Source organism: Aquarana catesbeiana, linkage group LG06 (genome assembly GCF_042186555.1).
Source record: "Aquarana catesbeiana isolate 2022-GZ linkage group LG06, ASM4218655v1, whole genome shotgun sequence".
Lineage (NCBI taxonomy): Eukaryota > Metazoa > Chordata > Amphibia > Anura > Ranidae > Aquarana > Aquarana catesbeiana.
In genome coordinates this window covers 394,138,464-394,165,685 of record NC_133329.1, presented here as the reverse complement: position 1 = coordinate 394,165,685, position 27,222 = coordinate 394,138,464, and the positions used below count along the sequence as shown (strand labels likewise).

The window sequence follows — 27,222 nt, the reverse complement described above, 5'->3', positions numbered from 1 at the left end:
TTCTGTGTGTCCCCCCTACTCACACTCCATGGGAGACAGAGCCTTCTCCTGCTACGCCCCAAACCTCTGGAATTCCAAAGGACATCAGAGAGTCATCTTCACTAAACTCATTCAAATTAAATGTAAAAACTTTTTTCTTTAGTTGAGCTTTCACGTAATTTTCCCTTTTTTCTTTTGTTTTATCCTGTGTATTTCTCGTGTTTTTGTTTTTCTTGTCTTTGTAAAGCACTTTTGAGAAGCTACTTTTAACCACTTTAAGTTACTTTAACTGACAATTGCGCAGCCGTGCAACACTGTACCCAAATAAAATTGATGTCCTTTTTTTCCCACAAATAGAGCTTTCTTTTGGTGGTATTTGATCACCTCTGCGGTATTTATTTTTTGCGCTATAAACAAAAAAACATAAAAAATAGCCTAACAATTTAGAAAAAAAATATATATATTTTTTACTTTCTGCTTTAAAACATATCCAATACAAAATTTGAAAAAAAAAAATCAAATTTCTTCATCAATTTAGGCCAATATGTATTCTGCTACATATTTTTGGTAAAAAATTTCCCAATAAGCGTACATTGATTAGTTTGCGCAAAACTATGGGATATTTTTATTTCTTTTTATATCATTTTATTTTTTTACTAGTAATGGTGGCGATCAGCGACTTATAGCGGCAGACAAGTCGGACACTAACTGACACTTTTGACAGTTTTTGGGGATCAGTGACACTAATACAGTGATCAGTGCTAAAAATATGCGCTGTCACTGTACTAATGACACTGGTTGGGAAGGGGTTAACATCAGGGGCAATCAAAGGTTTAAATGTTGTTCCTAGCCAGTGCTTGTGTACTGTGGGGGAGGTGTTTTTACTAGGAGAAGGCAAAGATCCGTGTCCCTGTATTACATTATCAGTAAGGATACAATTATATTTACATTATTAATAAGGATATCATTATATTTACATTTTTAATATTATACAATTATATTTACATTATCAATAAGGATACAATATATTTACATTTTGAAGTGTCTGGAATTAATTTCTCCGTAAGCCGTATCATTAGTCAATATCACAAATCAATTTCAGTGCAGGCTAAGCCTCCTCTGTAGTCTCAGGGATGTCAATGCTCTGTGTCTGATAGAGTTTATAAACTGCTCAAAAAAAAATTAAGGAAGATTTTTTAATCAGAGTATAGCATCAAGTCAAGTAAACTCCTGGGATATTTATCTGGTCAGTTAAGTAGCAGACGGGGTTGTTAATCAGTCTCAGCTACTTTGGTCTTAATGAAATTAACAACAGGTGCACTAGATGGGCAACAATGAGACGACCTCCAAAACAGGAATGGCTTTACAGGTGGAGGCCACTGACAATTTTCTTCCTACTCACCTTTTCTGACTGTTATTCACTAGTTTTGCATTTGGCTAGGGTCAGTGTCACTACAGGTAGCATGAGGCGATACCTGGACCCTACAGAGGTTGCACAGGCAATCCAACTCCTCCAGGATGGCACAGCAATACGTGCCATTGCCAGAAGGTTTGTGGTGTCTCCCAGCACAGTCTCAAGAGCATATTGGAGATTCCAGGAGACAGGCAGTTGCTCTAGGAGAGCTGGACAGGACCATAGAAGGTCCTTGACCTTAACCCATCAGCAGTACCAGTATCTGCTCCTTTGTGTAAGGAGGAACAGGATGAGCTCTGCCAGAGCCCTACAAAATGACCTCCAGCAGGCCACTGGTGTGAATGTCTAAGAAACAGACTTCATGTCTGAGGGCCCGACGTCCTCTACTGGGCCCTGTGCTTACTGCCCGGCATTGTGGAGTTCGATTGGCACTTGCCATTGAACACCAGAAATTGCAGGTCCGCCACTGGCGCCCTGTGCTTTTCACAGATGAGAGCAGGTTCACCCTGAGCACATGTGACAGACATGAAAGGGTCTGGAGAAGTCGTGGAGAACGTTATGGTGCCTGTAACATCGTTCAGCATGACCGGTTTGGTGGTGGGTCAGTGATGGTCTGGGGAGGCATATCCATGGAGGGACACATAGACCTCTACAGGCTAGACCAGTGTTTCTCAACTCCAGTCCTCAAGGCACCCCTAACAGGTCATGTTTTCAGACCCTCAGTTATTTTGCACAGGTGATTTAATCCGTTTCACTGCCTTAGTAATTACCACAGCCGTTCGTCTGAGGGGAATCCTGAAAACATGACATGTTGGAGCGCCTTGAGAACTGGAGTTGAGAAACACTGAGCTAGACAATGGCACCCTGACTGCCATTAGGTATTGGGATGAAATTCTTGGACCCATTGTCAGACCCTACGCTGGTGCAGTGGGTCCTGGGTTCCTCCTGGTGCACGACAATGCCCGGCCTCATGTTCCTGGAGGATGAAGGAATTGATTCCATTGAATGGCCCCCACGCTCGCCTGACCTAAATCCAAAAGAACACCTCTGGGACATTATGTGTCGGTCCATACAACGTCGCCAGGTTGCACCTCAGTCTGTTCAGGAGCTCAGCGATGCGCTGGTCCAAATCTGGGAGGAGATACCACAAGACACCATCCGTTGTCTCATTAGGATCATGCCCCGCCATTGTCAGGCATACATACAAGCACATGGGGGAAATACAAACTACTGAGGACCAATTTGAGTTGCTGCAATGAAATTTCAGCAAAATGGACTAGCCTGCTGCATCATTTTTTCACTTAGATTTTCGGGGGTGTCTTTGAACTCAGCCCTCTGTAGGGTGATAATTTTCATTTCCATCAAACGATATATTTTTTAGCACTGATCACTGTATTGGTGTCACTGGTCCCCAAAAAGTGTCAGTTAGGTGTCCGATTTGTCCCTTGCGAAATTGCAGTCACGATATAAGTCACTGATCACCGCCATTACTAGTAAAAAAAAAAAATATGAGAAAAAAAAATGTTGTAGTTTGTAGACACTATAACTTTTGAGCAAACAAATAAATATACACGTATTGGGATTTTTTTTACCAAAAAATATGTAGCAGAATACATATTGGCCTAAATTGATGAAGAAATTTGTTTTTTTTTTTACATTTTTTATTTGGATAGGTTTTATAGCAGAAAGTAAAAAATATTGGTTTTTTTTCTTCAAAATTGTCAGTCTTTTTTTGTTTATAGCGCAAAAAAAAAAAAAAAAAAATGCAGAGGGGATCAAATACTACCAAAAGAAAGGCTCTATTTGTGGGGAAAAAAAGTACATCATTTTTATTTGTGTACAGCGTCGCACGACCGCGCGATTGTCAGTTATAGCAACGCAGTGCCGTATCGCAAAAAATGGCCTGGTCATTAAGAGGGGTAAACCTTATGGAGCTGAAGTGGTTAAATGATATAGGTGGAGCTTTTTAAAAAAAAAACTCTTCATTTATATATTGTGGCATGTCAGGAATGTATTTACAGAGATGTAAAGTTATTGAAAGCTCTGCTTTTACATGATATCTCCTTTTTTTATTGGGAGCAGAGTTTTCCATTTGAGGGGAGACCTCAGCCACATATGCAAATCCTAAAATGTCATGTTTTTCCCCATACAGGGCGCTGAAGAGAGGCTGCCGCTGCGTGGAAGTGGACACCTGGGACGGCCCCAATGGAGAACCCATTGTGTATCACGGGCACACCTTTACTTCCAAAATCCTTTTTCGTGACGTGGTGTCAGTCATCAACAAGTATGCATTCAGGGTGTGTAATATAAGAAAAGACTGTACATATGTCTTAGGGAAAAAAAATAACCCAAAAAAACAAACAAAATGTGTCAAGGGAACCTGTCAGAATAAATATGGGGTTGGAAGCTTAACTTAGTAGTGCCATACAGTCTCTGGGCCTCACTGCTCCTCTCTCAGTGCAAGTCTATGAGCCAGAACCGACTGAACAAACACTGGGGGGGGGAATTTACTAAAACTGGTGCACACCGAATCTGGTGCAGCTGTGTATAGTAACCAATCAGCATCTAGGTTTTAGCCCTGATTCACACTGAGTGCGGAAATGAAATTGTGCCAGTTCAGCTGAACCCGCAGAATTTCATTCCTGCATGTCAGTCCCAATTTCCGGGACGTTTTTAGAGACATCTGTGCAGATTTCTGCACAGATGTCAATGGAAGTCGCACCCCGAAATCGCCAAAAGTAGCACAGAAACGACTTTTTGGAAAACGGTGCAGTGTCGCACCGATTAGGACGGTGCCATTGCCGCCAATTTGGCATGCGATCACTTGCCAAATCTCACCAATGTGAACCACGGCTTATTGTCGGAGCTTAAAGAGGAACTGCAGTCTGCTCACATAATTTGTAATAAAAACATCTGTGCCATTCTGAAGCTTCCCTCCAACCACTTTGCATATTATTTTATATATACTGTGATTACATAGCTCCCAACTGTCCCTGATTTCGAAGGACTGTCCCTGATTTGGAACAATGTCCCTCTGTCCCTCTCTTATTTGTCCCCTCATTCTGGTCTGATCTATATAGTTGTCTATAAAATTCACTTTTGATATCACAGACCAATGCCTTAAGCTCCTAGTGAATGTAGAATCTGAACTTTGGTTCTAGCAGGTACATGTTAATGACTGACTCCTACTGAAAATTGTATATGGTGTATATAATGTTGTATATAATGTTGGTATACACCACTAAAGTTTGGCACAGGGTACCAATGGGCAAAGGCCAAATTTTGCTACTCATGTGAATAGTGAACATTCTGTTCATTCATCGAGTAATCATGGGGCACCAATTTACAGGGACAGGGCTGGATTTTGCCCCCCATACCCTAGACTAGCCTTTCTCAACCTTTTCAGCACAGAGGAACCCTTGAAGTAACTTTTAGGTCTCAGGGAACCCTTGCTAAAAAGTACTATATCTACAGCTCATGCTACATTAGTGTGATGGTCAGTGTGATAGTCCTTACAGTTGTGATCATTGGGGGAAAATAAACCTTACAGATAGCTAAAAAGATCAATGGTGTCAGTGGGAACTTATCTGAGAGGCAGAATTTTCTCATTGTACAGGGGAACCCCTAGCAACCTCTGGAGGAACATTAGGGTTCCATGGAATCCTGGTTGAGAAACCCTGCCCTAGACATTGCTCCCTACTGGGGCCCCTCTCAGTTCTCCCCAGACCCAAATGTGGCTACCACTGAGCACGCCCTACCACCCTACATACATTGTCCCTCACTAGCTCTTAACCAGTCAGACAGTGGACACTATAGGGTGGTGTGTAGGCAGTGGAAGTCATGAGCAGCCATTCTCAAGAAGGGTTCCTCCAGAGTTTGATAGGGGTTTCTTGAGCTGTGGCTGATTGAACTCGTACCTTATGGTGCCTGCAAAATTCAAGATCCAATGCCACTTGAGAGAGCCAGCGGCATGACACCAATCATCTTTTAACCTCTCAAGAGTGGCATTCTGATCCCCACTGTAAGAACAAATTTCAGTCAGTGGGAAGAATGTTCCTTACATTGGTGGTCAGTGGGAATAATGCTCCTTACATTGGGGGTCAGTGGGAAGAATGCTCCTTACATTGGTGATCAGTGGGAAGTATGCTCCTTACATTGGTGATCAGTGAGAAGAATGCTCCTTATATTGGTGGTCAGTGGGAAGAATGCTCCTTACATTGGTGGTCAGTGGAAAGAATGTTCCTTACATTGGTGATCAGTGGGAAGAATGTTCCTTACATTGGTGATCAGTGGGAAGAATGTTCCTTACATTGGTGATCAGTGGGAAGAATGTTCCTTACATTGGTGATCAGTGGGAAGAATGCTCCTTACTTTGGTGGTCAGTGGGAAGAATGCTCCTTACATTGGTGATCAGTGGGAAGAATGTTCCTTACATTGGTGATCAGTGGGAAGAATGTTCCTTACATTGGTGATCAGTGGGAAGAATGTTCCTTACATTGGTGATCAGTGGGAAGAATGTTCCTTACATTGGTGATCAGTGGGAAGAATGTTCCTTACATTGGTGATCAGTGGGAAGAATGCTCCTTACATTGGTGGTCAGTGGGAAGAATGCTCCTTACATTGGTGATCAACGGGAAGAGTGCTTCTTACATTGGTGGTCAGTGGGAAGAATGCTCCTTACATTGGTGGTTAGTGGGAAGAATGCTCCTTAAATTGGTGGTCAGTGGAAAGGATGTTTCTTCCCACTGACCACCAATGTAAGGAACATTCTTCCCCCTGACCCCAATTATATCATTTTAGCTGAGGCTCCATGAAACGTTAGAATTATGTCAAGGGTTCCTCTGGGGTAAAAAGAGGTTAAGAATGGCTGTTGTAGAGCAACAACAAGGATAGATAGTGTCTGTAATTGCAGGCCCCAGCTGCCATATTAGTGAAGCCTGTGCTTCAATAAGACACAGCGCTCTCATAAAAAAACAGTGCATATGACACATACGTGAGAGTGAATGGTACTGATATCTAAAATTCTATCAGAAACTAAAGTATAAAAAACTAACAACATCTTTGTCAAATAGATGTATATAACAAAAACAATATAAAAAGTATCGAAAGTATAATGAGTATCCTCCATGAACTCAGCAGGATAAAAGAAAATGATAAAAACCAATGGAGGGAATAAAATGTGAAGTGCAATGCAGAGTAACCTACAACAGTCAAACAGAAAAGTCTCAGTTCTAGCATATCAAATGTACCATCACCACCAGGAAAACACAGCTGAGGCTAACCAGAGAAATATAACTCTCATGTTATGGAGAAGTCTTATTAGGCATGATGTTACATCAGTAACAGGACACAAGGTATATTCAGCCAGCAAGGATCTGAATAGTAACAGCGCTGTATATGGTATAAAAAAACATGAAATTCTCTGAGCTGGGGGCAGTTCCGCTAGCGTGATGACGTCATGTAGCGTGGCTCCACCCTACATGTTTTGTCAGAGTTGACTTCTTTCAGGGCATGGGTCACTATGCATGGCCATCATGCTCTAAATATCCTCCACGCAATATGCATGCATTCCCAAAAGAACCAAGTCTCATTTTGAGTTTAACATGGCTCCAAATAAGAAAAACAAGCCTCATTTTAAACAGTAGATGACTATCTGAGATGGTAAAATATAATCAACACACATTTGGTATACTAAAGTTTTTTACTATGATAAATATATCATAGCGTGCACACAGCTATTTTTTGGGTTTCTTGATTGTAAATGATCAGTTACCTGATATGACTACACTGAATTGGATTATGGCTGCTTGCTATGAGTTAGCATTCCCATTGCTCCTCATATTATTGGTGCAATAGTTGGACATTTTAATGGCAGGGCACAATACTAAAACTTAGCAGGCTTTTATTTTTCCACAGTTTTTTTTCCTCATAAAATCTTTAGGGCCTGAGGTACAATGTGTCTACCTACCTAAGGTGGCCCAACACAGAGAGATAGACACATAGTACAGCGAATGATGGCACATTGCTCCTAGACAACAAAAAAGCTGAACATGACAGATACACTTTACTGACTGGCTGGTAACTGACTCTAGCTAGGTCACACGTTACAGGAGTCATGTCAGACCTCCTAGCTTCAGCCATGGGCAGCCTGAATGGGTGCCAGCTGATTTGAGATAGCGAGAGGTTGATGGCAAGCTTCCCTGCCCCAGACGAAAGTGTCCATCAGTGTCACCATCGCTTATCAGGTGAGCCACAGCTCAGACGGAGGAAAGCCAATCTGTCCTCCCAATAAATATTACATGGCCCCTTAAAAGTGATCTACAATTAATGAACAGGTGTTGAAAAGTAACACCAGGAGATGTACACATGTAACAGGACGGGACAGAGCAGCACTGGTACTCAGGGGGTTATGGCGTTGTGTTTACCTAGGCATCCAAATTTCCGGTCATTCTGTCCTTGGAAAACCACTGCAGTGTGGAACAGCAAGATACCATGGCACAACACCTGAAGAGCATTCTGGGAGAACAACTTGTGACATGCACTCTGGATGGGCGGATCCCTACTCACTTACCCTCCCCTGAGGTACGTGAATTTTTCAAATCATTTTTTTCTTTTCTTATTATTTGAACATTTGATAGCATTAAAATGTATCTGTGTGTTATGTATTTGCACGAACTCAAGGCAGATATAAAAAAAAAAACAAAATTAATACAACTCTGTAATCAATAATACATCTTTAAATGCATTTTTAAAATCTGTAAAATCCTAATAAAAACTATTGGAAATAAAATTATTTTTTAATGCAAGCAGTGCAAGTAAAACTGAATTAGATCTGTACAAAATATTCTAATTCTAAATAAAAAAAAAAATCTAAATATTTGGCAAAAAAATGTTGTATAGCTAACCTAAAAACTCTGACAATGTGTAACATATATATATATTTTGTTTTGCCCAGGAGCTGTGTGGTAAAATCCTCCTGAAAGGGAAGAAAATTGGGAGTCTGGAGGACTGTCTGGGGGAACAGCGTGAAGGCTCTTATATTGGGGATATATCAGACGAGGAGGACAGTGGAGGGACAGAGGAGGAAAACAGCCGAAATGAAGATAAGAGGGCTCTAAAGGCATGTTCAGAGCTTACCATAGCCCGTTATTATCACGTATCATTTCTGAACAATAAATGATTTAAATGATGCATATACAGTATACAGTCTATACCAGCCTTTTTCAACCAGGGTGCCCAGGTACCCTGGGGTGGCTTGAGGTTTCTTCAGGGGTGCCTTGGCAAAATGCCTACACATTACCCAAAAATTGTAAAAAGCCAGCTGGTGGATTAAGCCTGCCGTTTAGTTACACATAGCCACGGGTTTTCATTGTGCAGCATTACAACCTTCTAGCCGCCGGCATCCTTACAACCAATGACAACATAATTTGGATAAGGAGGATGTTGGGCACTTGCATAGCATCCTTGTTTGACCCTCCCCTGCCCCGTCCATCTGCACTGGGGTCATATTAGCTCAGGGATTGAATAAAGCTGATTGAGAAAAGAGGCATTGGAATACTAATCAGTACCAGTTTACAAAATGTGTTTGCTTTGCAAGAATACGTCACCTCTAATGTTGAGTGTCCTATGTGTGCGGATGTTACTGCATTATGTAAATCTATTAGAATCATTTTTATATTTTAGAATGGGGTGCCTCAAGACTTTCCAAAATTTTAAAGGGTGCCTTGAGACTGTCCATAACTTTAAAGGGTGCCTCAAGACTGTCCATAACTTTAAAGGGTGCCTCAAGACTGTACATAATTTTAAAGGGCGCCTTGACTGAAAAAAGGTTGAGAAACACTGCTCTATACAGTATAAGGTACAACACATAAACCAATGTCTGCCTAAAAAATATAAAATGACTGGTGCAGACCAGAGGTGTAGGAATGGTAAGAGTCCCTTATAATGGCATATCAGGTGTGCAGACCCAGGAACTCAGCACAGGGATGGTGGGAACCCCCGAATAATGACCACAGCAGGTGTGCAGACCCAGGAACTCAGCACAGGGATGGTGGGAATCCCTCATAATGGGCACAGCAGGTGTGCAGACCCGGGAACTCAGCACAGGGATACTGGGAAGCCCTCATAATGGGCACAACAGATGTACAGACCCAGGAACTCAACACAGTAATTGGAAGGAACCCCCCCCCCCCCACAATAATAGGAACAACACATGTACAAACCCAGGAACTCAACACAGGGATGGAAGGAGTCCTTCATAATGGGCACAACAGATGTACAAACCCTGGAACTTAGCACAGGGATGGAGGGAACCCCTCATAATGGGCACAACAGGTGTGCAGACCTGGGAAACCAGTGTAGAGATTCTGGAAAGCGCTCATAATCGGCACAGTAGGTGTACAGACCCAGGAACTCAATACAGGGATACAGGGATGAAAGGAACACCCCATAACGGGCACAGTAGGTGTACAGACCCAGGAACTCAATACAGGGATACAGGGATGAAAGGAACACCCCATAACGGGCACAGTAGGTGTGCAGACCTGGGAATTCCGTGCCTAGATCTCACCAATAGAACTCCTGAGGAAAAAAAGAGGGGGGGGGGGGGGGGACTTTGGACTTTTCAGGCACAGTGAAACCAAAATTATCACAAAAATAGTTTATTGAAGAAAAACATAGACATAGATAAAACATTGATGATTAAAAAACCACAAATCGTATATGCGTAAATACTCAATAATGTTGTTTCCCCTACCTCCCTCTCCCTTCCCCCCTCTTCCCCCCACCCTCCCTGGCCCCCCTCCCCGCCTTCCCTCCCCCTTTTTCATCCCACCCTTTTCTTTTCCTGTCTCCCTTTCCCCCTCCCTTTTTCTCACCTGACCATCAATTTTTGTGGCTTTTTTGTAATTGCCCAAAATACTGTTTATACTTTGTATACATTGTAATATTATGTTCTGCACGCCCCCGTGGTGACTTTTCATTGCTCTCCTTGGTTGCCTGCCTCTTGCCATTGCGATCCTGCCAGCATAGGTTTTCTGAATTACTTGTTCTATTGTTTTTATGCTCTTTTTGCTCATTTTGTTAAAAGATTAATATATAGTAACTATATTACTTTATTTATCTCATTACCCACAACAATATTCAACATGTTGAGCATTTATCCACTATGAAATATTATAAGATTATCTTTGTTGATTTGCTACCCAGCCACTTTCTTGGACCTCTACTTACCTTTGATGGCCATCCTTACGTCCGAGTTTTTATATATATATCTGGTTTTGTATAGCAACAACATTATTGAGTATTCACGCATATACGATTTGTGGTTTTTTAATCATCAATGTTTTATCTATGTCTATGTTTTTCTTCAATAAACTATTTTTGTGATAATTTTGGTTTCACAGTGCCTGAAAAGTCAGGACGTGGCACCCTTTTTACTGTTCAGGTATCCACAGTACCACTCTGTGCTATGATACATTTACATTTGTGATTTAGAACTCCTGAGGAGATATTTAAAAAAAAATCTGAAGATTTAACTTTCCATCATATATTTAATATAAAATATCAATTGTGGGTAGACTGTTTAAGATTATGCTGACATTTTTCTTTACTTTTCTCTTTACAGAAGTCCAAAGAACGTCTCTCTCAGGCTTTGTCTGACTGCATCATTTACTGTAAGAGCGTTCAGTTTGAGAACTTCAAACACTCGAAAACCTTTTACAAGCTGTATGAAATGTCTTCCTTCACCGAGTACAAGGCCAGGAAACTCGTTCGAGAGCCAGGTGAGGCAGATGGACGCAAGATGATGTATTTTCCAACATGTACGGAATACACCGAATACCCAGAGCCTGACCTGCCACCGGGCAAATCTGACTTTTGCTAGAATGGTTTTGACTAAATTTTGCCATTTTGGCAAAATGCTTTGGACTCAATGGGGAAGATGAACAGAAAGCTGAACTTCAGCCTTACCTTTTTTTTCTAAACTTGTAGCAAGTAATTTTCTTGAAATTGATTACTCTCAATTCCTTGGAAATTTGCAATGTAACCCTTTGAAGCTGCAGAAGCTGTCTTGAGCATGCTTTCATTTCCTGTCCGAAGGGCTTCAATCATCAGTCAATTCCCACTCCTCCTGATATGTACTGTCATTGGCCTGCCTCTCACTGCTAAAAGCTTTCTCTGCCATCCAACACTTTTGCTCTTTGGGTGCTTACTGTTGGCATCAGTTCCTGTATTGCTGTTCCCCAAGCATTATATGAAAGAGCACATCCCTTTAGATGTGCATGCTAAGAGTGAAATCAAGCAATCTTCCTACTCAGAAATTAAAACTTGACCAGGGTTCTCCCAGCTGTTCCCAGCTTTGTCCAAAACTAAAAAAAAAAAAAGTTATTTGATGGAGATTTTAAATACATTTATACCGATATTTATTGTCATTATTTTTATATAGTTATAATGGTTTATTATTCTTTCGTTTAGTAGTTTTATCTTTGGCCTTGCCTAGTCTCTAGTCTAATATAGCTCTGTCTTCTCGGATTGCATTAGGTAATGAATTTGTCCGACATAACGCCTGGCAGCTGACGCGGATTTACCCCACTGGGCTCAGGACGGACTCTTCAAACTACAACCCGCAGGAAATGTGGAATGTTGGGTGCCAAATGGGTAAGATTCATATTCCATCAGGAGATAAGAATTTTAAGAATATTTCAGCCAAGAAATTTATTTTTTTAAATTTGCAGCTTACCAGTCATTGGATGAGGTGGCTGCATTAGTTTATTTTATTTATTTTTTGGCTTTTTTCCTTTATTGTCACCTGGTTACGGAAGGTGGCGCAATCCGTTTTCTTACGAAACAAAATTCAGATAGAATTTTCGTTATTCGGATGTATCCGAATCTCCGAATCACAAAAGTAACAAATTTCAAAGAATCCGAAATAAATTATAATGAAAACATCAAATTAATTTGTATTCATTTGTTTAATTCGGCTGACGTGATGTGATAGTTTGGTCCTTTTGTTAATGTTTGAAGCATACGAAATAACATACTAACATAAAGAATGATCCAAATTGATTCAGATCCATTCGCTTTTATTCTAGTGAGCGTAGCGTGAATTATAAAATATGCACAAACTATGTATAAAATGGAGACTTAAGCCTCGTACACATGATCCGATTGTTGGCAGAGGAATGTGTGATGACAGACTGTTGGCCTAAAACCGAACCGTTAGGGCCCTTTCACACTGGGGCGGGGGCGGCGTCGGCGGTAAAGCGCCGCTATTGTAAGCGGCGCTTTACCGTCGGTATTCCCGCTAGCGGCCGAGAAAGGGTTAAAGACCACCGCAAAGCGCCTCTGCAGAGGCACTTTGCCGGCGGTATAGCCGCGCTGTCCCATTGATTTCAATGGGCAGGAGCGGTGAAGGAGCAATATATACTCCGCTTTTTCACCGCTCCGAAGATGCTGCTGGCAGGACTTTTTCTCCCGTCCTGCCAGCGCACCGCTCCAGTGTGAAAGCCCTTGGGGTTTTCACATTGGAGAGACAGCAGCCACACTTTCGGGTCAGTTTGCAGGCGCTATTATAAGTGCCCTTAGTTACGCTCCTTCAGACAATTGTTGTCCAACGTTCGGCCAACAAATGTTGGAGGGCAGGCTAGTAAATTTTCATCGGACAATGGTCTGTTGTCAGATTTTCGTATTGTGTGTACACGAGTCCGTCACACAAAAGTCCAAAGTACAAACTGCTCGCAATCAATGCTCACCGAACACGACAGGTGCCCAAACGGTGGCGCTCAAGGGCTGAAATACCAAGTAGTAAGTCACTACGTTCTTGTTTGTTGGCCGACAATAGTGCGCCCTTAGTATGCAAGACAAAATCCAGGCACATGCCCAAACCTAAACACTTTCAATATGAATGCAATCAGGCAGGCGCTTGCACTACATAGGTAAAGGTAAATCTAAAGAAAACCGAATAAGAAAATTGTATAATGATTGGCCAGCCTTATTGCAATACATAGTTAGGGTAAGGTATAATAGTGAAATAAAATGATTCCTACTTATTGTGTTTGGGTTGGATGGAGGTGGATCCATCAGAATCTCTGAATCATAACATAACGAATGAATCCGAAATGAATGTAAAAATGTAGAATAGACTCCCTCCAGAAGTTGTTCTGGCCAACTCAGTAGATTGCTTTAAAAAAAATCTGGATACTTTCCTAAATGTACAGAATATAACTGGATACTGACATTTATAGGTAAAGTTGATCCAGGGAAAATCTGATTGCCTCTCGGGGGATCAGGATAGATTTTTTTCCTTGCTGGAGCCAACTGGATCATCCTTTGCTGGGGTTTTTTGCCTTCCTCTGGATCAACTGTTGGTATAGATTTGTGTATATGGGATTGTTTGATTTTTTTTTTTTTGGTTGAACTAGATAGACTTGCGTCTTTTTTCAACCTGACTAACTAAGTAACTATGTAATTAAGGCCCCCGTTCGCACCAGTGCAGCTTCAAAATCATGCTACTTAGAAGTGATTTCAAAACCACACATCAATTCGGTTTGCACTGCCGGTTTCATTGCGGCTTGCAACCTCACTTAACAGAAGTCTATGCAAGTCACAACGAAATTGAGTAAAAAGTAGTGCAGGAACCTTTTTCATAATCGCTGCGACATGAATCACGGCGATTATGAGCAGTTCCATTGCTAGCAATGGGGTGGGACTTGTCAATGCGTTTTGGAACTGTCAGATCGCATGAAAAGTCGGTGTGAACGGGGGGCTTAAAAAAACGAATGTAGCCAATCTTCCAAAATAACTTCTGAAAATATGAATCGATTTGGAACAATGAATATAGGAAACTAATTCCGAAAACGAATCAATCTGACGTAACGAATAGGACTAAACGAGGTGATTAACTTAATGAATTAATCCAAAACTAAACCAATTTTTTTTTTCGTCATGCACATCTCTAAACATTAATGCCTGCACTGTGGGCAACCAGCACACCAGGACGCACATGTATTGCATTGCAAAAATAGTATAGGCACGTATTTCTTTTTTTCTTTTTTTTGCAGTCCATAAAAATCGAATTGGCTCCCTTACTGTGAATGTGCGATATACTGTACAATGAGTGTGCAGTAACCCCCAAGTGTAAATTTAATGTACTTTCATTGCCTTTACAGTCCTCCCTAAGCTTTACTGCACTACTTATGTTCAAACTTCAAACGCTCAATTAAAACTGAACTTTTTCATCTTTTCATCTATTAAATCTTCTGCCCTTGTTGGTTTAACTTTGGATAGTAAAACATTTTTTTTCTGCCAGTAAATACCTTATACAGTCCACTTCCTGTTGTCTGGTCATTAGCCTAGGCTTATCACATCATGCACAGCTCTCTCTCTCTCACTCGTGAGAGTTTGCCAGGAAGGGAGGGGGGTCATAGGAGGGCCAATGAGAGCTGCAGGTTGTGCCTCTGTGTGTCTGTGTAAATCCAGGAAGTGAACAGGCAGCAGCGCCAGCTGCCCACAGTCAAAATGGCTGCAGCCAGACTCAGTGGAGGGAGATTTTTGCAGCATATTTGGCAAGTACAGAATCACAGTATATATAAAATAATATGCAAAGTGGTTGGAGGGAAGCTTCAGAATGGCAAAGATGTTTTTATTACAAATTATGTGAGCAGACGGCAGTTCCTCTTTAAATTGAAAAAGGCTTGTTGCAGCCAAAGCTAATGGAAGAACTGTCCTTTGACTCCTCAGTGGCGCTGAATTTCCAGACAGCCGGGGTGGAGATGGATCTGAACGATGGACTTTTTCAGCAGAACGCCCGCTGCGGTTATGTCCTGAAACCCGCCTTCATGAGAAGTGTAGTCACCAACTTCAACCCGGATCAGCCTCAGGACACCGAGGGCTATTCTCCGGTCACATTGTCCATACAGGTAAGCGGCTTCCCAGCTGTTCTACAGTCGGAAAGTAAAATGGTTCTGCATTCGGTATGTTAACCCGTCACTAGGGTTTCCACATCATCCCTTTAATCCAGGACACATATTAATTACACAGGATCTGTGGCTGATTAAGGTGGTAATTAAACTCACTTGGTGCCTTATCTGCATTAAATCAGCCACAGATTTTTATACTTCATATATGTCCTGGATTAAAAGGATGATGTGGCAACCCTACCCGTCACCCATATATGCAGCATCGCGGAAGTGGGCTGTCCTCCAAGGCGCCGCATATATGCGCACCGGCGGTTGTTCTGAAAGTGTACCCCGTAATGCACTCCCACCACAGAGACTGAGCTGTCACTGACAGCTCAGGGTTTCATACTTATGATTGGGAACCAGGAAAACCTGCTACCAATCATGTGATCGCTATCAAAGCCTGTGATTGGATATCGCAGTGATCAATCAGCAAAACCTGCCCTGTTCTATGTTTCTCCTTCTGAATGGAGAAAAAGATACATTGTATCTTTTCCTCATTAAAACAAACAAAAAAATCTTGCATTTAAAAAAAAAAAAAAAAAGAATACAAATAAAATAGATCAGGGTGTGACCTGGGTTACTGTTAGGGTCAAGGTCGGGTTCACAGGCCAGCAGTCAAAGGTCCCAGATTTTTATTTTTTCATTTTTATTTTTATTTACTGTCTAGTGTTTAGGTAGGATAGAAAAAAAAAATGAAAAAGTAGAATACACTATCAATCCAGGTCCTCTTATGGGTACAAGAAACAAATAAAATACACATATGTGGTATCACCACAAACATCAGGAGTAGGAGAATTTATATTACTTTTTTTTTTTCATGGTGGGTCACAGTATTGGCAAAAAATATACAGCTAAATAAAAAAAAAAAAAAAATATATATATATATATATATATATATATATATATATATATATATATATATATATATATATATATATATATATATATACATATATATGTATATATATATATGTATGTGTGTGTATATATATATATATATATATATATATATATATATAACTTTTTTTTTACTATTTTGGACCAGTTTTTCTTTGATAATACAGTGTTGTAAAAAAAATCAGGAAATATCCATTACCATTTACCTGAATATGAAAAAACGCAATATAATCCACCTAAATATACTAACTACAGTGGAACCTCCAGCATAATCCGTTCCAGAAGAATGCTCGTAATCCAAAGTACTCTCATATCAAAGCGAGTTTCCCCATTAAAGTCAATGGAAACGAAAATAATTTGTTCGCATTGACTTCAAAGGCATGCAACACCACATGCGGCCAGAGGTGGGGGGTCACCGGAGAGCCTCGGAAACGGCTGGAAAGGCCCGAGGACACCTCGGCTGACTTCGGCAAACCTCGGAAAGACTCCGTTCACAAGGTTTGCCAAGGTCAGCCGAGCTGTCCTTGGGCCTTTCCGTGCATTTCTGAACAGCTCCGGAGCCCCCCCACCTCAGGCCAAACGCGGTATTGCACACGCTTTGGCCCGAATCGTGCTAGTTTTGCAAGACAACACTCGCAAACTGAGTTATGATTTTTAAAAATACGGTGCTCGTATTGCGAAAGGCTCGTTAACCACGTTACTCACAATCCGAGGTTCCACTGTAGTTGTGATGAGATGTACAGTTTTACTAACACATGTCAAAGTTGCAAAACTGTGTTCAGGTGTTTTATCTTCAGGCATAAAGGGATTAAAGTATAAATAGCCAAACTTGTTTTTGTTTTTTTAGTTATGGATATTATAGGGAAGGATTACATGCCCTGGTCTGTTTTTTTTTCATCATTGGGGACAGTGCTGGGTTACCAAATAGGCAGAGTAGGCACCGACCTATGGGCCCCACGCCTTTTAAAGGCCCTGCGACAACGGATCAAAATAATATTGATTTGATCTTCAAAAAAAAATTACAATGAAGCTTTCTTAGATTGTTTACAAAAGATAGAAAAAAAAAAAAAGAATCAACTCAAAGAAACAAAATCTTAACATTAAAGACTCTATAGAGAAAATCCTGTATTAATGCAATGTACCCAATAACAACTTAAAGTGGAGTTCCACCCAAAAGTGAAACTTACGCTTTAAGGCCTCCTCCCCAGCTCCCATTTGTGAAACTGAACTTTTGGGGAGGAGGGGGGGAGTGGGTACCCAATTTTGACAGGTACTCGCTGCCACTTCCGTTCTGGTCACTTTAGGCGATCACAAAGTAGACGCTCTCCTTCCTCCTCCCTCCTGAAGCCTTTTGGGACACATGACAGGTCCTAGAAGACTTTGGGACTAGTCAAAAGAGCGCCGCGCTGCTCACGCATGCGCAGTGGGTATCCCAGGCTGTGGAGCCACAAGCTTGTCAGCCAGGTGGCAATAGTAGAGATGCCGGCGCTGTTGAGGAAGGAGAAAGTGTGAAAACGGCGGGATGAATGCACCGCTGGATCGTGGGACAGGTAAGTGTGTGTTTATTAAAAGTCAGCAGCTACAGTTTTTGTAGCTGCTGAGTTTTAATAAGCACAAAAATGACTGGAAATCCACTTTAAAGTACATAAACCTTACCAGAGATATCAGGATCACATAAAAGTTTGTCTCTAAAGCTCATCTTCTTTCAGCTCAGTTTGAGAAAAATTTTGGGGCAACCTCCGTCCGTGTAATGTACAGTAGGGATTAACATCTCCATCTAGTGGACGACGTGCACACTACTTAGTTCAATGTTATCCCACTAGAGCAGGGATCGTCAAACTACGGCCTTCCAGCTGTTGCGGAATTACTTGTCCCTTGAGGTATTGTAAAACTCTGAAATTCACAGACATGACTAGGCATTAGGGTGGCACCAATACTACTTTTTTAAGACCGAGTACAAGTACCGATACTTTTTTTCAAGTACTCGCCGATACCGATTGCCGATACTTTTTTTTTAATGTCAAGTCATTGACAGTGGCAGTGATGTGACAGTCATGTGACAGTGGTAATATGCAGCACTGATGACGCATGGACTGTGTCAGTAGTTTTTTTATTTTTATTTTTTTACAATTTTATTTTTTATAATTTTTTTTTTTAATATTCTTTGCAATTTTAATTTTTTAATTTTTTTTACAATGCTTTCTTTTTTGGGAGGGAGTGGACGGTGTCAGTGTGTTTTTTTAATTCTTTATTTTTTATTATTTTTACAATTTAATCTTTGAAATACTTATTTATTAAAATTTTTTATTTTATCAGCCCTGTTGGGGGGGGGGGGGGGATTTGGTGAGATATCAGGGGTCTTGCCAGACCCCTAACATCTCCCTTTTGAGACCAGGAAAGGAACTGAGGACACAGATTTCCGGCTCCTTCCTCTGCTCTCCATCCTGACAGAACGAGGACAAAGGGGGCGGAGGAGCAAGGAGGGGGACTGGAGTGGAGCACGGAGGGGGACTGGAGTGGAGCACGGAGGGGGACCCGAAGCGGAGCACGGAAGGGGACAGGAGCGGAGCATGGAGGGGGACAGGAGCGGAGCACGGAGGGGGACCGGAGCGGAGCACGGAAGGGGACCGGAGCGGAGCACGGAAGGGGACCGGAGCGGAGCACAGAGGGGGGCAGGAGCGGAGCACAGAGGGGGACAGGAGCGGTGCATGGAGAGGGACAGGAGCGGTGCATGGAGAGGGACAGGAGTGGAGCATGGAGGGGGACTGGAGCGGAGCACGGAGGGGGACCGGAGCGGAGCACGGAAGGGGACCGGAGCGGAGCACGGAGGGGGACCGGAGCGGAGCACAGAGGGGGACAGGAGCGGTGCACGGAGAGGGACAGGAGTGGAGCACGGAGGGGGGCAGGAGCGGAGCACGGAGGGGGACAGGAGTGGAGCACGGAAGGGGACAGGAGCGGAGCACGGAGGGGAACTGGAGCGGAGCATGGAGGGGGGCAGGAGTGGAGCACGGAGGGGGGCAGGAGTGGAGCACGGAGGGGGGCAGGAGCGGAGCACGGAGGGGGGCAGGAGTAGAGCAGGGAGGGGGACCAAAGCGGAGCACAGAAGGGGACAGGAGTGGAGCACGGAGGGGAACTGGAGCGGAGCATGGAGGGGGGCAGGAGTGGAGCACGGAGGGGGACAGGAGTGGAGCATGGAGGGGCACTGGAGCAGAGCACGAAGGGGGACAGGAGTGGAGCACGGAAGGGGACAGGAGCGGAGCACGGAGGGGAACTGGAGCGGAGCACGGACTGGAGCGGAGCACGGAGGGGAACTGGAGCGGAGCACGGAGGGGGGCAGGAGTGGAGCACGGAGGGGGACAGGAGTGGAGCATGGAGGGGGGCAGGAGTGGAGCATGGAGGGGGACAGGAGTGGAGCATGGAGGGGGACCCGGAGTGGAGCACGGAAGGGGACTGGAGCGGAGCATGGAGGGGGACAGGAGCAGTGCATGGAGGGGGACAGGAGTGGAGCACGGAGGGGGACAGGAGCAGAGCGCAGAGGGGGACAGGAGCGGAGCACGGAGGGGGACTGGAGCGGAGCACGGAGGGGGGCAGGAGTGGAGCACGGAGGGGGACAGGAGTGGAGCATGGAGGGGGACCCGGAGCGGAGCACGGAAGGGGACTGGAGCGGAGCATGGAGGGGGACAGGAGCAGTGCATGGAGGGGGACAGGAGTGGAGCACGGAGGGGGACAGGAGCAGAGCACGGAGGGGGACAGGAGCAGAGCACAGAGGGGGACAGGAGCAGAGCACAGAGAGGGACTGGAGCGGAGCACGGAGGGGGGCAGGAGCGGAGCACGGAAGGGGGCAGGAGCGGAGCACGGAAGGGGGCAGGGGCGGAGCATGGAGGGGGGCAGGAGCGGAGCACGGAAGGGGGCAGGAGCAGAGCACGGAAGGGGACAGGAGCGGAGCACGGAGGGGGACAGGAGCGGAGCACAGAGGGGGACAGGAGAGGAGCACAGAGGGGGACAGGAGTGGAGCACGGATGGGGACAGGAGTGGAGCACGGATGGGGACAGGAGTGGAGCACGGAGGGGGACAGGAGCAGAGCACGGAGGGGGACAGGAGCAGAGCACGGAGGGGGACAGGAGCGGAGCACGCAGGGGGACAGGAGCGGAGCACGGATGGGGACTGGAGTGAATGCACTTGCCCAAGTACTCGGGCAAATGCTCAGTATCGGCACCGATACCGATACGAATATCGGTATCGGTGCAACCCTACTAGGCATGATGGGAATTGTTGTTCCTGAACAACTGGATGGCCATAGTTTGGAGACCCCTGCTCTAGAGGATGCACATAAGAAACCTCCAGAAACCTGCGAAAGGGGGCCCCATGTTACGACTGCCTAAGGGCCTCCACAGAGTTTAATCGGGCACTGCTTGGGGAGATTTCTCCTTACTTCTTCTCTTGAAGACAAAACAGGAAATGAGGGTCTCAGCAACAAGTACCCTCAATGGAAGATTTCAAATCTATTTCTGTTCTGGTCACAACTCAAAATCTTGAATCTTCCCATCACTTTCATTCCTGGTGATAAGGATCACTGGGACAAATAGAAAGGATGAACTTCCCCAGTGGGGACACAGATAGGGTCCCTAACCCTCCCCTACCTAATCCAAAATAAAGAAAAAAAACGTTTTGGATAAACCTTAAATTAATTGTTTATTTGTAAAAACATTAATGACCAGATTCTGTATAATTTATAATTAAAAACAATTTTGATAATCGTGTCCCTCTACAATGGTGTTATTGTGTACAGGTGATTAGCGCTCAGCAGCTGCCTAAGGTGGAGAACAGTAAGGAGGGCTCCATTGTAGATCCTCTAGTAAGAGTGGAGATCTTTGGTGTTCCTATCGACCAAATGAAGTTGGAAACCAAGTATATAGAGAACAATGGTGAGTTATGTGGAGTCTCACCACCATCACGTCATCTATTCATTTCTCATTCGAATTACTGTAGAGGTTAAATGGTTTGGACAATGCGGCAATGGTTTACCCACCACCCTTGAGTCTTTCCTATTTCTTTTTGTGGGGATGACCATCACAGCAATGGGCTAATAGTAGGAGTAATGGTGCAGGAGTGGCTGGGCCAGGACCAATGCCTAGGAAGCCATTTGCTACTTGCACCATTGGTTTTAGGGGTACAGTGGAACAATGCAATAGATCATATACTGTACACTATACAGGCAATTTTTAACTAGTAATGCCCCGTACACACAATCGGAATTTCCGACAACAGATGTTCAATGTTCAATTTCCGACAACAAAAATTTGAGAGCTGGTTCTCAAATTTTCCGACAACAAAATTTATTGTCCTTAAAATCCGATCGTGTGTACACAATTCCGACGCACAAAATTCCACGCATGCTCGGAATTAAGCAGAAGAGCCGCACTGGCTATTGAACTTCATTTTTCTTGGCTCGTCGAACGTCTTGTACGTCACCGCGTTCTTGATGTTTGGAATTTCCGACAACATTTGTGCGACCATGTGTATGCAAAACAAGTTTGAGCCGACATCCGTCGGAAATAAATCCATGGATTTTGTTGTCGGAATGTCCGATCGTCTGTACAGGGCATAAGATTTACAAGAAAAAGTCCCCACATGCTTGCTTTAATTGCAAACAGCTAAATGCGTTATTATTAATACAGGTATTGATAAGCGTGCTCACAGGGCTCCAGTCGAGGGCCGCGGTTAGAAATCATGGGGCCCCATACAGCCCCCCCCAACCCCCACTTAAACCTACAATAGAGGCCTACACCTCAAAAATGGAAAAAAGTCCCTCCTCTGCTCCCACCTCCTGGGCCCCTCTGTTAACCTGATGGGGCCAAGGGAAATGTAATTTAAGCCCTTAAGCAAGTGGTAATAAGGGTGTGGTTTTAGTAAAATCCATTTATTATTTTAGGCAGAAATGAGCACTAAAGCTGAAACGGGCCCCCCTGTTTAGCTGATCTGGGCCCAGTACAACAGGACCAGTTGTATTGCCTTATCAGCAGCCCTGCTCCAAGCCACCACCAAACAAATCTGCTTACCAAAAGGTTAGAAAAGGTTAGAAAAAAGAAGGCGCACCATCCTTGTGCATTATCCTTTGATATATTTATTAGAAGAAAAAATATTAAAACTACTCACAAAGATAAAAAGAAAACCACAATGTAACAATCTTTGGCTTGTGACAATTCGTCTACTGATAGCAGTCTCCAGATCCTGAAGAGAGGACGTGCGAACCACTGCTGGCTGACGCGTTTTGAAGGATTACCTTCTTCCTCAGAGCCTCATCACACAGGAGGTCTCAGATCCCTTTACACTGATCACAGAAAGATGGATGGCTCTCACCTTTATGTATGTTGAGGGCAACTACATATACTTTATCCGAGTCCTATGTGCAGAGAAAGAAACAGGAAACTACACAGTGTAGCGATTTTCCAATCAGTTTATCAAATAAAGGTAAACACTCATGTAGCCAAGTCCCGGGCCTCTCCAGGCCTATTGGTGACCTCCAGAGTTAGGGACAGCTGACATCCTTCTATGTAGAGTAGGTTACGAGGCATGGTGGGTGTAATGCAAGGTATATTAATGGGCGCCAGACACTTCTTGAATGCAAAAGAGATTTATTTTCTCTTGAACAGAACTGGGGAGAGAGGGTTAGGGCCAGGACACCCTTTAGTAGTTGCAATGTTAATTAGCAGACTCTGAAACTTCTATACGTAGACAGCCACGCAGGGAAAGGCACCCAGCCGGGCACCACTTCTGCATGTGTAGACACGCTGTCTCCTATGGCAAGAATCTTGAACGGATTCAAACAAAGGTTGCAGTGAATTCTTTCACTTCCTCCACAATCTCGTTTTCAGATCTTCACTCAACTGAGCTCCCAGTCTATCACTTAGACCCGCTGATCCACTGCCACTGGATCTCCTGAGCTCTTCCAATCTTCTAAGTATCTTCCTCAAGCGCCACCCCTCCCGTCCCTGCTGGGTCCCTAGCTTGGCACTCACAGATACTCCTCAATTGTCACCCCACTGGCCTGCTCGGTCCCTGTCTTGGCACACAAGACCACTCTGCAAGCGTCACCTCCACTGGCTGGGTCCCTGGCTTTACATCTGCTGAAGTTTCCCAAGTCTTCACTGTCCCCGGTTGGTGAGAATACTGCTCTAGTACTTGCTTCAGCTACTCACGGTGGTCCCTGGTAACAAGGTGGATGGTTCCTTAGTGGCGAAAGCTTCCCCTCTTCTTCCGACCAGGACAGGTTCTCCGGCCAGCAGAACCGTCCCTTCTGGCTGGACTGCAAGCCGCAGTCCCAACCCTGCGTTGCTCTCTTCCTTCTGGATAAGCCCTCAGACAGACTAGCAACCAGATGTCCCCGGGATAGGCCTCAGGCTCTGGCCTAGCAACCCGGGGCAGTAGAACACACGTCCACCCAGACAGCCGTCCAGGTGGCACAGAACCCCGATCACCTGACCTCACCCAAATTAATAGGCTTTCCCAGCAGGCCAAGGGAACCAAGAAGTTCCCTGCCCATTGGCTGAGATACCCCATCTATTCCTAATCTGTCTTTGAAATGCCCTTGTCTTATCTAATGCCACCAGATACCCGGCCATCTAGTGACAGAAGAGAGAAGTGCAGCAATTCCAGAATTAGGGTGGAATCAATTGATCTCCTATCAATTGACAAAGGCAACTATACTTGGCAGGTAAATTTACTAGCAACCCTGCCTAAACATCAGGGTACTACACTCACAAGGGAGGAATATATACCTGGAAAAACACTGACAAACGACACCCGCCCCTACGGGTTTTGTCCTACAGAACATCTTCTGAGGGATGTCAGAGTAACTTGTAAAATGTATCTTTTCTTTACATTCCAATAAAAAAATTCTGAAATACTGTCTCAGTCGTGTGTTTACGTCTATATCTTGGTAATCCACAAATTCCTATAGATGTGTCTCTGTAGAAAGTGTACATCCCATTGAAATTGTAAATTAACATGGATTTTCTCTCCTCCTACATTCAAAGGATTTAACCCATTGTGGAACGAAAAGCTGCTATTTAAAATACACGTCCCAGAGCTGGCCCTGGTAAGGTTTGTGGTGGAGGATTATGACAAGACCACAAGGAATGACTTTGTTGGGCAATATACTCTACCCTTCAAGAGTATCAAATCAGGTGAGCAACGTCACATTGGGTTTGATTTGTCAGTGGTGTTAGCAGTTAAAGCCTAACTCTGGGGAAAAAAGATCCCCTGCAGTGGGGCTGTGCCTGCACTGCAGGAGTTAATTGCTTGTTTTGTCTATGGGCGAAGGGGAACACTTGTACTTACCTGATCCTCAGCTCCTCCAGCAAGCGGCGCTCCCCCACACTCTGGCGTTGGACTGTCTCTCGGTGTCAGAACAATGCAGGGCTATGGACTCTGCTTTGGTCTTTATGACGTCAGGATCCTAGATGGCTAGAGCTTGGGGGGAGAAGTCGCTACAGGGTCTGGTCTAGCTGTAGGGATGAGCGGAGGATCGACTAATTAAATCTTCTTTTTTTTTGTTCCCCTAGACCTATACGAGCAAGTAACACTTGCAGCCGGGCTGCAACAATTTATCTGGAATTGAGCTTTAACTCTGACCCGTTAACCCTAATTCATCCCCCTTATTTCTGCTCCTAAACCAAACCTTAGCTGTAATCACCCCAACTTCAGCAAAAGGGACGCCAATTGCCTGCAAAAGTAACTGATTCCCTTTCAATTAACTATTAACTCAATCAATAGCTCCAACCTAGTTGTTCCTATGGCTCGGATGATTCCCATACCTGCTCCATCCCCGTGGCATGGCCTCCTTGGGGTGAACCGTTAGAAACACTGGACTGCTTTATTACACTCCTGCTGGAGATGACGGTGTGCTGCTGCCTCTCTGGCCACATTACCTGCTCAAGAGACCCATGTCAGAGGTCATATTAGTGTCATGGAATATTCGGGGTCTTCACAATCCCATAAAAAGGGCCATGATGAATGCTGTGCTTCATAAATACCAGCCTGCTATATGCGGGCTACAAGAGACACACCTTACTCAAAATACTCTTTCATGGGTCCAATATGCTTGGGTGGGCCATATGTACCATTCTCCATCCCTTAAGGAATGGCTAGACCATATGGGTACTACTTGGTTATTTATCAGCACCGTGGGTGCCCTGCTAAATTTGAATGGGTTTGGGGAGGTTGGCTTGATGCACCAGGCTTGGCCCCAGTAGACCTGATTGTAGATCGGATATTGGGGTAGAATGCTGTTGCTTACTCATTGCTGGTTATTACTATCTGACTTCGGAGTGTGCAATAATAAAGTGGTTGTAAACCCTTACAACAAACTTTTTGCTACAGGTAAGCCTATAATAAGGCTTACCTGTAGCTACCCTGGATATCTCCTGAACGGTTTAGGAGATATCCCCTGTATTTGCATGTGCCGACATCATCGGCACATGCGCACTGAAGCAAACTGAGGCAACGGCACGTACGAGCCGTTGCTTCAGTGAGTGTGCCATTACCGGCGGCTCCCGCGCACATGCGTGGGAGTGACATCATCGCAGCTCTGGCCAATCACAGCGCCGGATCCCGCGATACCTGGATGTAACTCCAGGAGCGATGTCGGCTGCCGGAGCGGTGTACGAGGATGGCTGCAGGGGCTTCGATCTCAGGTAAGTAATTCATAATGAGCTAGTATGCTATGCATACTAGCTCATTATGTCTTTGTCTTGCAGTTTTTTTCTTTTTCGTGCTAGGGTTTACAACCACTTTAATGCTCTATTGGCACTGTCATTTCTGTTTTCAGTCACTAGGTGGAGCTGTATGTTCTCTTTAGTGAGCTCTATGCAGTTGGAAGCTGTAATTGCCTATTTGTTTTCAACTGTTTTGTACATTACAACTTTGCATTCTTTTGTGAGTGTTTATGGAATATTTACGCATGAATGTGTTCAAATAAAACTTTCTTCTTATTAAAAAAAAAAAAAAGATACAAAACTGCTATTGGTTGAAATGTTTAAACTTAATCTTTAAATATTTGGTTCAATTTTTACATATATTTAAATATTTATTTTTTTTAATGCTGTGCCCCATTCTACAGGTTACCGCCATATTCACCTCTTATCTAAAGACGGCATGAAGATTGCCCCGGCCTCCCTGTTTGTTTTTATCCGTGTCATAGACGTAGCAAGTCTTGTACAGGGTACCGAGGTCTAAAAGACTCCTCCGCCTGTTGACGTTCGATGTCTTCAACGCAGAGCCTTGGTGCCAGTCCCGAACGCCCGGCTTCATCCCTGTTTGTCCAGCTGCATTTTGCACACCCCTAGAGAACACTAACTTGTATATATTATACATGTATAAATATGTCTAGTTATTTTTTACCTAATATTTATTGTACAGGTGTATATTCTGGTGCTATTCTATTTAAACTGTTTATTTGCTGGTTAGCATCGCTAATGTTACTGACTATGGACTATTACGCTGCCTCCTGCAGTATGAACAGTGTTATTGATCTCGCAGTGCAAGAAAGTGTCGATAAACCATGAAGTATTAAACACTATCCGAGTTCTCTGCTCTGAAACGGTGTGATTTTATTTATTTAGCAGTGTGAGCAATTGTTTTACACAGAAAAATACATGTTTTACTTGCCGAACTGAAATCCCAAGTAGTATTGTCACCCCTGTCCAGTTCTCTTCTCATGGACTACAAAACACCTCCTCCTTGCCTCATCTCTATTACATAAGGTGGAGGAGTTCTGTAGTCCAGCAGGGGCAGGAAGAGGCAGTGTTGTTGGCTCACTGCAGGAAGTTAGGAGCAGATCAACGGGTATTTTTCTGCACATGCAGCATAACATAGGGAAATGTTGATATATAAAAAATAGAAAAACGATACTAATAGTGCAAGCCCCTTAATAATGCATCAATAGGAAAAGTTCCCTGTGGGGCTTTGAATTGT

General features: G+C 43.9%; 1 protein-coding gene across 1 annotated transcript in view; it reads left to right on the top strand.

The window, feature by feature from the left end:
- Positions 1-26,827, top strand: part of PLCD4 (phospholipase C delta 4) — a 123,583-nt gene extending 96,756 nt beyond the window's left edge. The window contains exons 9-17 of the mRNA XM_073634370.1: positions 3,546-3,690; positions 7,823-7,975; positions 8,349-8,513; positions 11,019-11,175; positions 11,933-12,049; positions 15,131-15,309; positions 21,038-21,173; positions 24,285-24,434; positions 26,369-26,827. Of these exons, the coding sequence (XP_073490471.1) occupies positions 3,546-3,690; positions 7,823-7,975; positions 8,349-8,513; positions 11,019-11,175; positions 11,933-12,049; positions 15,131-15,309; positions 21,038-21,173; positions 24,285-24,434; positions 26,369-26,484 (1,318 nt within the window). The 3' untranslated portion in view covers positions 26,485-26,827. The remainder of the gene's footprint in view (positions 1-3,545; positions 3,691-7,822; positions 7,976-8,348; positions 8,514-11,018; positions 11,176-11,932; positions 12,050-15,130; positions 15,310-21,037; positions 21,174-24,284; positions 24,435-26,368) is intronic.
- Positions 26,828-27,222: the final 395 nt, after the last annotated feature.